Below are 11,643 nucleotides of genomic sequence, written 5' to 3' on the forward strand. Positions count from 1 at the left end.
TTCGTGGGCGGAGGGTTCGCTGACATGGTCGCTTTCTCGTAGGCTCACACCTGTACCCGGAAGGACTTTGAGAAGATGTATCCCAGCTTCCAGAAGTTCTGCACCATCCGGGAGGAGCTGGATCCCACCGGCATGTTTCTGAACGTGTACCTGGAGAAGGTGTTTTATTGAGGGATGACGGGGCACTGGAGAAGAGAAATGAAGCTTGCCAGTCCATCTCCCGTGCTCTGTCCTTTAGAGGTGGGCAGTGCTCCTTGTGAGACCTGCTCCTTCCATGATGTCCCCCAGATTAGAACCCAGCCGCTATCTCTGGGCTTCTAGCACGTCCCATCTCCATCTCTTAGGCTGGAAGCTCTTGAGTCAGGGACTGTCCACATTTAGTGTCCTGTACAGCTCCGATCACATTGTCAGAGAGAACACATCAATAAAGAACCATCAGTGAATGGAAACAGTCTGTAGGCTCTGTACTGTAGGATCATGTGCTGATTCAGGGGGGCTTTGCCAGGTGTCACTCCTGGAGAAAGTGCTGGTCAGGGCGTTATCCACATACCAGGAGTTCTGTGGATTCTGGCCTGGCTTTGAAAGGAGACAGATTTAGCTCCATTATACAGGCGGCTGGTTCTGGTATCTCAGAGCCTGGCATCCCCAGAGTCCAGGGTATTCAGATCCAGACCCATCTCTAAGGACAAGGTCACAGGTTCAAGTGTCAGGAGAAAATGGCCAGCGCTGGGAAGAGTGTAATAGTGAGTGTGTTCAAGCACAGGACCCAGAGATCTAGGGTCTGTTCCCAGCTTTGGCACAGACCGTCCGTGTGGCTTTGGGCAAGTGGCTTCATCTGTCTGTTCTCTAGCTGCAAAATTCCTTTTCACCTCCCCAAGGGTCTGGGAGGCTCAGATCACTATTGACTGAGTAGCAGTTACAAAGCCGAGGTTCTGGGCAATGCAGAGTCTTAAGCATTGAGGGGGAAAGTGGTGGGTGCACATTTTTTCTCTGCATCTTGTGGCGGGGATTCCTGTATCCCCTAAGGCTCTGCCACCGATCTGTGAGCCTCTCACCAGTCTATGAATGCAGCTTTCCAACTGTAAACTGGCAAGGAGCACCCAAAGCTGGCAGAGGCTGGTACATAGCAATTTAAACTACAAACCGTAAGATAACTCATTGATATTGTAATGAACTGTCATGTGTGTGTTACTACTGCCCTCTGCTGGATGGATTGAGAACTGCCATACTGTGTGTCACAGGCCCTATAGTGTAAATATTGGAGGGAGATTCTCCCTCTGAGCAGACTGGTTTGGGCTCTTGGAGAAGGAGGATCTGAAATGTCAGTGTGAAATTCTGAGTGTCTGTGCAGTGCAGCACGGTGACAGTCCTGAAGTCCAGGCTAGCAGCGGATTTGTTACAAGAGCTATTTTCCCCTCCCAGATGTAAAAGCTAATTTGGAAGGTGCGGTGCATGAAAACAAGATGAGAGACCAAGCAAGTTAGCAGAAATGCCAGTGCCACTGCTCTATAGCCAGGCAATTAGCCTGCTCGGAGATCAGGCTGCTTCTCAGAGACTGCTCTTGGGTGGCAGCGCTTTGCAAAAGGAATCTCAGAGAAACAGCAGGAGAAGCCAGCGAAGGCACATCCCGTCCAGAGAGCGGGTGGCACCGCTTCTTTGCAGTCAAAGTCTCGCCCCGGAGTCTCTTGTTCCGGGATTCTTCAGTAACAACATGGGGAATTTCTGTTCAGGAACAGCCTTGATGGGTTGATGCAGAATCTGCCTAGGTACTGAGAGCTGCAGGCACTTTGCCAGGCTGGCTGAGTGCCACTGTGCTCAAACTAGGTAGGGAAACCAAGGCACAGAACATTGACATGGCTTGCCTCAGGTTACATAGCGACTCAGCAGCAGAGCTGGGAACAGACCCCATGTCTCCTGAGTGCCAGCCCAGTGCCATTTCCACTAGACCACACTGCTTCTGTAGAGGAACAAACATTCAGCCTTGCTTTGCCAGTGGGACTATCACCTGTCACTGGCCTGGATGGGAGGGAGAATATGGAGAGCCTAACGTCTCACGAGAGGGTGGGAGAAACTGGAGGTGGGACTTTAAATATCTCATTTTTATTGGGGACCCTCTTCACTGTCCTAAGAGGTGCCAGTGCAGCGCAGCGACCAGTGTCAGGGGATCCGAGTTCCTCTGTTGTAATCAAAGTCTTTGTTTGCTCAACTATAACAGTGAATAATCCGCTTCCCCGCCACAAGCTTTACTGTGTGAGCTAAAGGAATCGCTCCTTTCGCTGGTAGATCTATCAGGCTGTTATCCTCTTGTGGACTGGCCACTAGAGGAAGACCCAACTGAGCCAGTGGGTTCCATTTATACACAGGAGAAATTAGTGCTTCCCACTGCCATATGCACGTTAAACACAGGGTGTATCCCAGAGTGGGGGCAAAAGGGGCAGGTTGTTCCAGGCCCCCTGGCTGAGAAGCTCCCCAAATGTGAGTGGCATTGCAATGTGGCGTTGCAGCCTGGCACACAGGGATGCAGTGTCACTCACTGAAATCTGGCCCGGCAGTGACCCTGGACATGAGCTGTGTACACCATGAGAAAAATTTGATGGGTGGAGGTACCCCGGGGGAAGGCTCACAATGGAGGCTCTGAATGCCGCTAAGCTTTTGATTTCATTGCTCTTTTCTGAATTGCCTCATTCTTTTCTTCCCACTGTCAGTTTTTATTCTCTTCATACCTCTCTGACATCTAGATTTTCTATCATCATTTCATCCTCACACATAATCCGTTCCCTGTGATTGAACTTAAAGGCTCAGCCTTTCTCCTCCTTCCTCTGCCATCTGTGCATTTAGTGATCGTTATCTGACCTGATCACACAAATATTTTCCTCCGCTCTCCTGCTGTGAATTGAGAGTAACGCTCTGTATCGAGCTAAACCAGGTGCTGCAGCACGTGGGTACGTTCAAAGCACCTCCACGGAGAATCGTGTCGGAAAGGATGATGCAGTTAGCATTGAAATGCCACTGGCAGCTGGCCCAGATCAGAGGTAAGAGAATCTCATGGATTTCATGCTGTTTCTTTACCATCACGCAGCAAAGAATAGAGTGGAAGCGGCCGTGCACAGAACAGGAGCTGCAATACACCCGCTGTCTGATGAGGCTTTCTCGGAAAATACAATAGGGACTAGAACAAGGTCAGAATGCGGCATCACAATTATTTTCCTCCTGCAGGAGGCTCAGGGTTACAGAATAACATTTACCCTCCTGTGCAGGTGGGTTTTAAAGCTCTAGGGTGGAAGCTGAGTAGCCTGCAGCAGCTATTCCTTTGCACTGGAGACAGGCCAGATCCTGGTATTCAAAAGCTGGTGGATCATTAAGATTGGACCCTCTCCTGCTCCCTCAGAGTTTGGGTCTAAATGCTGTGAACTGCCTGATCTGGATCCAACTCCAGGTGCTTGTGTAAGGTTCCTGCATAGCCCTTCTATTCCTGTGGGACCAGCATGCCTGGCAATCTGCACTGTGCTTATTCTCTCACCACCCCAGGGAGGCTGGGATCTACATGGTGCAGAAGGGAACTGAGGCCCAGACACTCAGTGAGCTGTCCAAGCACACACAGCACCTGTGGTAGAGGAGGGACTTGAACCCAGGTCTCCCCTGCACCCTCTGCTAATGCTCTTCCCACAGCACCATCCTTCCTGCAAGGAGCCCATTGACCTCTGCAGCGGCACATGTGTAAACCAGCTGTTCTGTGTTACAGCCCATGTGTCAGGCGCCCACTCCTAGCAAGGGATGGGATTCCTTTAGCTCCAGCAGTGAGGCATATGCTCTTGGTTCATGCCCTAGGCATGACCGAAATACCAGGCATTATACCCACGTGCCTGGATTCCAGGAAAGAGGGGCGCTTATGTATCAGTCAGTGCCAACCCCTCTGATCAGTCCAGAGGCTGGCACAGCCGGAGGCTCCATCAGCTTCATCCTTTTCTTTCCCTGTTAGTTTTCCATTCCCTAGTCAGGGCGTTTCATAGGCAGAGGGAAGATTCCTTGTCACGTGTATTTACTTCCTGACGTGGGGCTGCCTGGCTCTTGGCCAGCACCAGGCTGTGTTCCTTAGCAATGCCTGGGCAGCGTGCCACAAACGCACTCTGCTCGTAGGGATTGGGGAGGGGCAATGTGGGTAGTTATCTGCATCGGCCATAAGTATCACGAGATGCTGAAGGGCCAATTGCATCCTCTCAATGCTAAGGCAGAACTGGCAGATTTGCAGCACAGTGTTTTTTCTGGGACATCCCCGGGGGGGACTCCTGGATACCCAGGTTCTTCAGACAGGGCACACGAGATCAAGCACATGGAGCCTGGGAATGAAGCAGGGGGCAGCTTCCTTTAGCCTGGCCTCCCCTTCTGGTACAGGGCAGGATATGGTGATCACGTCTCATGTGCTAAAGCCTCTCTCCTGGCAGACAGAACCGAAGTTGGTTGCAGTTGCTGGGTATAGAAGTGGGAGGAGAACTGGCCATCCGGGGGGTGGATCACTGGGGCTGCCAGGGCTAAAGGGTGACTTGCCAGTGACTCCCAGCTGGGAGGCACTGGCTCTTGTGAGGAAGATGAAGGGCTGGGGAGGAAGCCTCCCTTGCAGAAACAATGCAGGGTCCTGTGGTGTGGGGCTTTGGCCCTGCCTTCTGGCTGGCCCGAGCTTAGGGTGTTAGCCTGGGATTCGGGTGACCTGCTCTGCCACGGGTGACCTGGGGACAGTCACTCTCAGGCTGTTCCCCCTCTGTGCAGTGGGGATCACAGCACTGCCCTGCCTCGGGGGCACTGTGAGGTTAAATACAGTAAAGACTCTGAGGTGCTCAAGTACTATGCTCATGGGAGCTGGCGAAGCACCAGAGAGAGGCAAGTACTTGCCTTTTAAACAGGGTCTAGCTCTCTGGGGATCCCTCCACCCTGCCACAGGAGGTGTGACTACCGCACACGCAGCCACACCTGAGCGAGTTCGGCTACAGCCGTGTAACGGCGGCAACGCGGGTGGCAACCCTGGCTAGCGCTCCAGTGCAGTCGTGCTCAGGGCCCTGGGGACATACATGGGCTGCTCACCCGGGCCACACGGGCTACACAGCTGTTTTTAGCAAGCTAGCTCGGTATGCCGCCTCCTGCTGCCCCGACTGCAGTGCAGACAGAACCTAAGGTGTGCCACGCCACGAGCCGCCAGCCAGTCCCAGGCAACGGACTTTGCCTGCATTTACTCCAGCTCCATGGGCATAATTACACAATGTGATGCAAAAGAAAGGTGAGTATTTTATACACACAATAGCTGAAGACTTTGCAGAGATAAATAGATAAATAATAGCAGAGGGAGAAATACATAGGTGCAGGCAGGGTAAAACCTATGAAACTGAGATTGTGAGTGTGTGTGTAGGTAATATGTGTTGTTGTGTGACTGGTATGTGTCATGTGTGCATGGATGGGCATTGCGTGGCTGGTATGTGTCATATGGGTGTTGAGTAATGTGTGGGGATGGGTATTTTGAGCCTGCCATGTATTGTGCGACTTGTGTATGTGAATGAGCGATGTGTGACTTTGCGGTGCACACCATGTTTATGTGCGAGAGGCGGAGATTTGACGGACACGCACCTAGCTATACATATGGAAACGTTCCCTAAGGACACCGGTACATGTACCGAACTGAGTAATTCTGCACGTTGCATCACTCGCTTTACCTTCTAGGAACTGCAGCTGGACTGTGCGTAATAAACCGGTACGTACCTTTCAGCCGCATGCCCTGCAGAGATCCTTTTCCTCCCGGCTCGCCTTTAACAGCCAGGGGCCATGTCTCTTGTGTCCCTCGTGAGCAGGAACGTTTGAGGATCCTTTCCCTGGACACCTGGCTCCTTTCCAGGCAGCAACCCCTTGTCTTATGCAGGCACCTTAAAGCTGCCCAAACGCTCAGGGTCTGGGGCAGTTCTGCTTCACCTATAAATTAAGAGCCACATTTCTTTAGTCACTTCCATGTTCATCTACTGGGAGTTTTATCCGAGGAGGGACAGGCTAATCATGGAGCTGGTTAGTTGTTGGGTAATTTCTTTGATGATTTTTAACAACATTCAACTACATAAATTGTTCACTTTGAATAGTGCACCCGCGTCTACTTAACACAGGTTTCAGAGCGTGTGTGCGTGTGTGCGTGCGTGTGTGTGTGTGTACAGAAATATGTACCACGAAGGGCTGTGAGCATGTGTATTCCAAGTGCTCCGGTGTAAATCTTGTGAATGAAAATGGTAAGATCGCGCATGTTTCCTTACTGCTAAAGATGAGCTCAAAGGCCTCACAGTACAAAATAACATCTGGGCTGTAAAGTGAAGCAGGTAGTTTGCTTCGTTGTATAGATCAATGGATTTCGTGCCTGGATTCAAAGGCTATAGGAGGGTTTTAAAAGGAACTTCACGCACCAGCAAGAAAACTTCCAGTCCCTTTGCTCTCCTCATCGCTGAGTTTGCTGGCTAAGCTTTGCTCTGCTGCCTTTTGCATATCACCTCCCTGGGCACGCTCTTGTGAAAGCAGCTTTCTCCTAGCGAACCTGCCAGGATCACAGAGACCCCTTACCTGTCGGGCGAAGCGCGGGGAGGAGGAAGGGTTGGGGTGGCTAAGGAAGGTGCCAGCTGGAGCCGTGCTCAGTGTTGTCCACCCAAAGTTCCTTCCCGCAATCAGAACTGAAAGCATCTCGCTCTGTCCACAGCCCCACGGGTCCTGCACCGCGCAGCAGGGGCTGATGAACACCCCTGCTGAGCAGATGCACAGGCTCCGGAGCAACCTGCTCTATTCTCCCCTTATCCACCTCCCTTCTGCTCGCCTGCTTCCAGCATCACTGAACAGCGCTCCGGGAACGACGTGGTCCTAGCTGTGATCTCTCCAGTCCGGGCGGTTTCACGCCTTGGCTGAGTGGCCGCCTTGCTCAGGGATGCTGCAGCTCAGCCAGCGCTGGCAGGAGTGATGAAGATCTCCCCAGCGCTCACACTAGACCCTGATGCCATGAAGGGAGTAGGTGGAGGAGGCACCGGCGGAATCCTCCAGTTAGCGCTGGCTGCAGTGGGGGGCTCGGGGCCTGGGACGGACGGTTCATTTTACAAATAGATCCGCTAACTCCGGCTTCAGTCGGGCTCCTCTTCTGTGGGGAGCTAAGGGCGCCACTTCTCCAGCTTGTAAAGCACCGGAGCCTCGTGATTTATTCACCAGCCTTCCCAGTGCACAGCTCATCCGGAGCAGGAGCAGCTTGAGTCTGAGAGAGGCTGCGGGAAGGGAAGCAAATGTCCTGGGGGCTTAAAACAAAGGGGAAGGGCCCACAATCCCTGCACGCACACAGACAATCTCTCCCCCTGGACACACGCACTGACACACACACAGATACAATCTCTCCCTGTGGACACAAGCACACAAGCACACATACAATCTCTTCCCCTGGCACGCACAGAGACATACACACACACAGATACAATCTCCCTGTGGGGGGACACACACACACACACACACACACACACACACACACTCTCTCTCACACACACACACACACACACACACACACACACACACTCTCACACACACACACACACACACACACACACACAATCTCTCCCTCTGGACAGATTCCATTTGTCATCCTGGGAGTGAATTCCCAAAGGCTTGGGAGTCCGTCCTGTCCCTCACGACGGTCAGTGCTGTTATTATTTCATGTTTGTATTCCTTGGCTCCCAGCCAGGAATGGGGCTCCTGTTCTTGGTGCTAGGAGCTGTACACACACATCTAAAGAGACAGCTCCTGCTTCTGTCCCAAGGCAACCGGCCCACACTAAGCCTGTGCATGAAAGAGACAGAATCGTGCTCCTCATCGGGGACAAATAGCCACAGGGGGCCGTCCCCCAAGCAGCGGGGAGGGGGCACGAATCTCCCCCTACTCACTCTGGTTTCATCATCAGCATCGGGGGGGGGGTCGCTTTTGATTTGTGCTCAGGGTCTGTCCGAGGAGAAATCAGGCTGGGTGTGGGGCAGCCCACTGCTGGGCACATGGTACCTGTCTCTCTCAGCCCCAGTCTGTCTCTTGTACACTCGGCAGCCCGGGGTCAGCTTGCCATGGCCATAAGGGGTGTGAGGATGTGTGAGGCGTCAGCATCAGATCTATATGGGGGGCAGATGATGTAGGGGTCCCAGGGGCCCAGTTTTCAACTGAAAAGGCTGGTCAAAAAGGGGACCAGGCAGTGTCTGGCCAGATGTACTGACCGGACACCAAGAGTCCGGTTACTGCAGGCAGGGGGTATGGGAGGCGCCAGGTCATCACCCCGTGTGACCCCCTGCTCAGCCCGGGCCAGCTCCTGCCTGCATCTCATGGGCAGGCCGGCTCCACATCATGGGCTGCAGCTCCTGTCCCAGCCTCAGAGCAGAGGGAGCCCAGCTGGTGGCGAGGAGGGAGGTGGAGAGGATCCAGTTATGGGGAAGCAGGAAGGGGAAAGGAGAGAGTGGGGGTCAGGGCCTGGAGGAAGTGGTTGAGCTGGAGGAAGGGCCTTGGGAGAAGAGACGGAGCAAGGGGTGGAGCCTCGAGGGAAGGGACAGAGCAGGGGGCTGGGCAGGGGGGCTGGTTTGTCAGCATTTAGAAAGTTGGTGGCTGACCCTAATTAGGGTGACCAGATGTCCCGATTTTATAGGGACCGTCCTGATTTTTGAATCTTTTTCTCATATAGGTTCCTATTACCCCCCATCCCATCCTGATTTTTCATACTTGCTGTCTGGTCACCCTAACCCAAATTATCTCCATCTGCTACCGCAGGGTTTCTTACATCTTCCTCTGAGAGATCTGGTGTCAGCCAATGTCCGAGATGGGCTACTGGGCTAGATGGACCCTGGTTCTGATCCAGCGTGGAAATTCGTATGTTCCTCTGTGTGTGCACAGACCCAGGTCACTTTCTGAAGTTGCCTGGTGGGGATGAGGTTGAAAGTTGCAAAGAAATAGCAGAAACTGGTCCTGGGGGTGGAGGGGCGGATCGTTAGATCCGATGTATTAGGACATTTGAGCTTCTAACAAAGCTGAAGCTACCACAGCCAGGGGTGTGGGGGGGAGAATGTGCATCGACCACTAGGTCACTAACAATAACTGATTTACCCTCGACACCGCCCTGGGGAGGTCGGGCAGGCCCAGCCGGGTGCCATCACCACCGGCCCATCCTCTGCTGCGTGTGCAGCGTTGCTTGTGGTGCGATGAGGTTTGGTTGCAGGCAAGCGGCAGTCAGGGGGTTAATCACCACTGCAGGAGATGTGGGGGGGGGCCTTCTGGGCCCCTTGGCGTGTAACTGGTACAGCTGTGGACTCACGTACGCCTCCTCCACACCATTCTCCAGAGCACCTCCGGTTGCGGCCCATTATCTCAATGGAGCTCAGATCGCCGGCTCCGATCCTGTGATCGGATCCATGCGGGCAGACCCTTGTGCCCTCACAGAGCCCTGGCACCTTCTCCTGCTTGCCTGGCCCCTGGCCCACTGCCTCTTGGGGTATGTTTACACTGCAAAAAACCAAACCACCCGCAGTGGCAAGTCCCAGAGTCCAGGGCTGCAGACTCGGGCCTGTGTTATGGGGCTAAAGCCAGCAGGGAGTGGAGCTGGGGCTCTGAGACCCTGCCCTCGTTGGGTTTCCTGGCCCGGGCTTCAGCCCAAGTGCCCTGTAGCGGGAGTCCCAGGCTGCCGACCTGGGTGCTGAGGCTCGCCGCTGCAGGTGTTTCTAGCCAGTGGAGACGCACCGTAGCTTGCCCTGCCCGTTCAATGGCTCAGCTCTTCCATAGGGCTGGCAATGCTGGCAGGCTACAGAGCTGCTATGGCTCCCCATGGCTGCTGCAATGTGGGGCAGGTGATGGGGTGCCCACCCCACACAAGGCTGGCTGGGGGCAGGCCAATGAACTGCCCAGGCTGCACCCTGAGGAGAGGCCAGGGAGCCGGGATTCATTAGATGAGACTCAGCTGGATGGGAACAGGAGGGGCCCATGTAAAGCCCAGTGCCCTCTACACAATCCAATGGCTCTGCATTAGCTCCAATTCACTACGGGCTAGGTCCTCACCTGGCGTAAATCAGCCTGGCTGCATTGATTTCAATTGATGTCAATTTACTCCAGCTGGGAATCTGGCCCCTAGGCGCAGAGCCCCCTTAGTCTAAGATCAACCGTATTGTTGGAGGGCAGTATCTGGGGCTGCATCGATCTGACAGGTCCTCTCCTTCGCTAATTCCCCCGATGCACAGTAATAAATGCAGCTAACTGGAAGTTTTCTAATGGAAGGTATTTCCAAGGGAAGCCAGGCTGGTTTCCTCCTAGCTCATCTGCCTTGCTACCTACTGTGGAGCCTGAAGTCGGAGGTCTCAGGATTTCTGGCCTTCCTGCTGCTGCTGGAGCGCTCAGGGCTGCCAGGCTTCTGGGTAGCCCACCCGGCAGGCGGCCAGCAACTTGGGCAGCTCGGGGAGCCTTGGCAATTTCATTTAGAAGAGGTCACAATGGCATGTCATTTCCATTTTTCAAAGTGAACGTTTCACACCCACCTGGCTACTCCCCAGTTCTCCCGTTTGATGGGACGTTTCACAATTGTGCGCTTTCGTGCCCATGAGTTTCATGTTTCCTTTCTGACTTTCCCAAGGCACAGGAATTCCGCATTCCAGCCTAATAACAGTCTAATAACCGCATTCCAGTCTAATAACAGGACTTAGCGCTGACTCAGGGTTTCTTCTCCAAACCTCGAAGCACTTCACAGAGGCAGGGGAACAACATAATCCCGCTTTACAGTGGAAGAAGATGAAGCAAAGGGAGAGGGTGGGACTTGCCCAAGAGAAGCAGGGCAGAGATGGGACTAGAGCCCAGGTCTCCTGGCTGCCCTGTTCATTGATCCTAAAGAGTCTCTCGATTACTGAGGCTCGGCATAGAGTAGAGTGTGGAACTAGGGTTGTGTGTATCCTGGCAGGAGAGGGGGGATCTCTGTACCTGTGGATGGAGGGCTGAGTGGGGACCCCAGTGTCCTAAGAGGAGTCACTGCCCCTGTGGTTGGGGCTCTGTGCTGTTTTTTCTGGGGTTCTGGGGTGGTGTTGTGGCCCTGTGGATGGATGGGTGCTGTGGGTGGGGACCCTGGTGTCCTGGGGGAGTCCCTGTCTTTATGGATAGGGGAGTGCTGTGTGGGGATCCCAGTGTCCGGGGGTGGGAGGGTAGCTGCTGCCCTTGTGGATGGAGAGGGCTGTGTAGAGGGGATCTCAGTGTCTTGGGGGGGGGCTCATTGACTTGTGAATGGAGGGGTGCAGTGGGGGGACCCCAGTGTCCTGGGTGGTGACTGTGGTCCTGTGGATGAGGGGGCAGTGTGGGGGACCTTGGTGTCCTGGAGGAGTCACTACCCATGTGGATAGGAGGGGGGGTCACCTCATGTGGCTCCCTGGTGGGGAGGGGCTATCGTATCCTGCATCCCTGTGAGACTCATTCTTATCTCCCCATGACAGTGTGTGGTCTCGCCCCCAGGCCGGCACAACCCGATGGAGGGGTGTCATAAGTAGATAGGTAAGGTAAGGGTTAATTTTCTTTTGCCTGTAAAGGGGAACCAAACACCTGACCAGAGGACCAATCAGAGAACTGGATTGTTTAAAAGTCAGGGGCGGGAAT

The 11,643-nt window shown here is 53.9% G+C and overlaps 2 protein-coding genes across 2 annotated transcripts in view; both read left to right on the forward strand.

Moving 5' to 3' along the window:
• LOC116837372 (L-gulonolactone oxidase) overlaps nt 1–399 on the forward strand; it is a 45,307-nt gene extending 44,908 nt beyond the window's left edge. Inside the window, exon 12 of the mRNA XM_075063499.1 lies at nt 43–399. Coding sequence (XP_074919600.1) covers nt 43–171 — 129 coding nt within the window. The 3' untranslated portion in view covers nt 172–399. The remainder of the gene's footprint in view (nt 1–42) is intronic.
• A 2,559-nt stretch (nt 400–2,958) lies between these two features.
• LOC116837371 (bifunctional epoxide hydrolase 2-like) overlaps nt 2,959–11,643 on the forward strand; it is an 89,460-nt gene continuing 80,775 nt past the window's right edge. The window contains exon 1 of the mRNA XM_032801706.2: nt 2,959–3,032. Within this exon, the coding sequence (XP_032657597.2) occupies nt 3,004–3,032 (29 nt within the window). The 5' untranslated portion in view covers nt 2,959–3,003. The remainder of the gene's footprint in view (nt 3,033–11,643) is intronic.

Source organism: Chelonoidis abingdonii, chromosome 3 (genome assembly GCF_003597395.2).
Source record: "Chelonoidis abingdonii isolate Lonesome George chromosome 3, CheloAbing_2.0, whole genome shotgun sequence".
Classification (NCBI taxonomy): domain Eukaryota; kingdom Metazoa; phylum Chordata; order Testudines; family Testudinidae; genus Chelonoidis; species Chelonoidis abingdonii.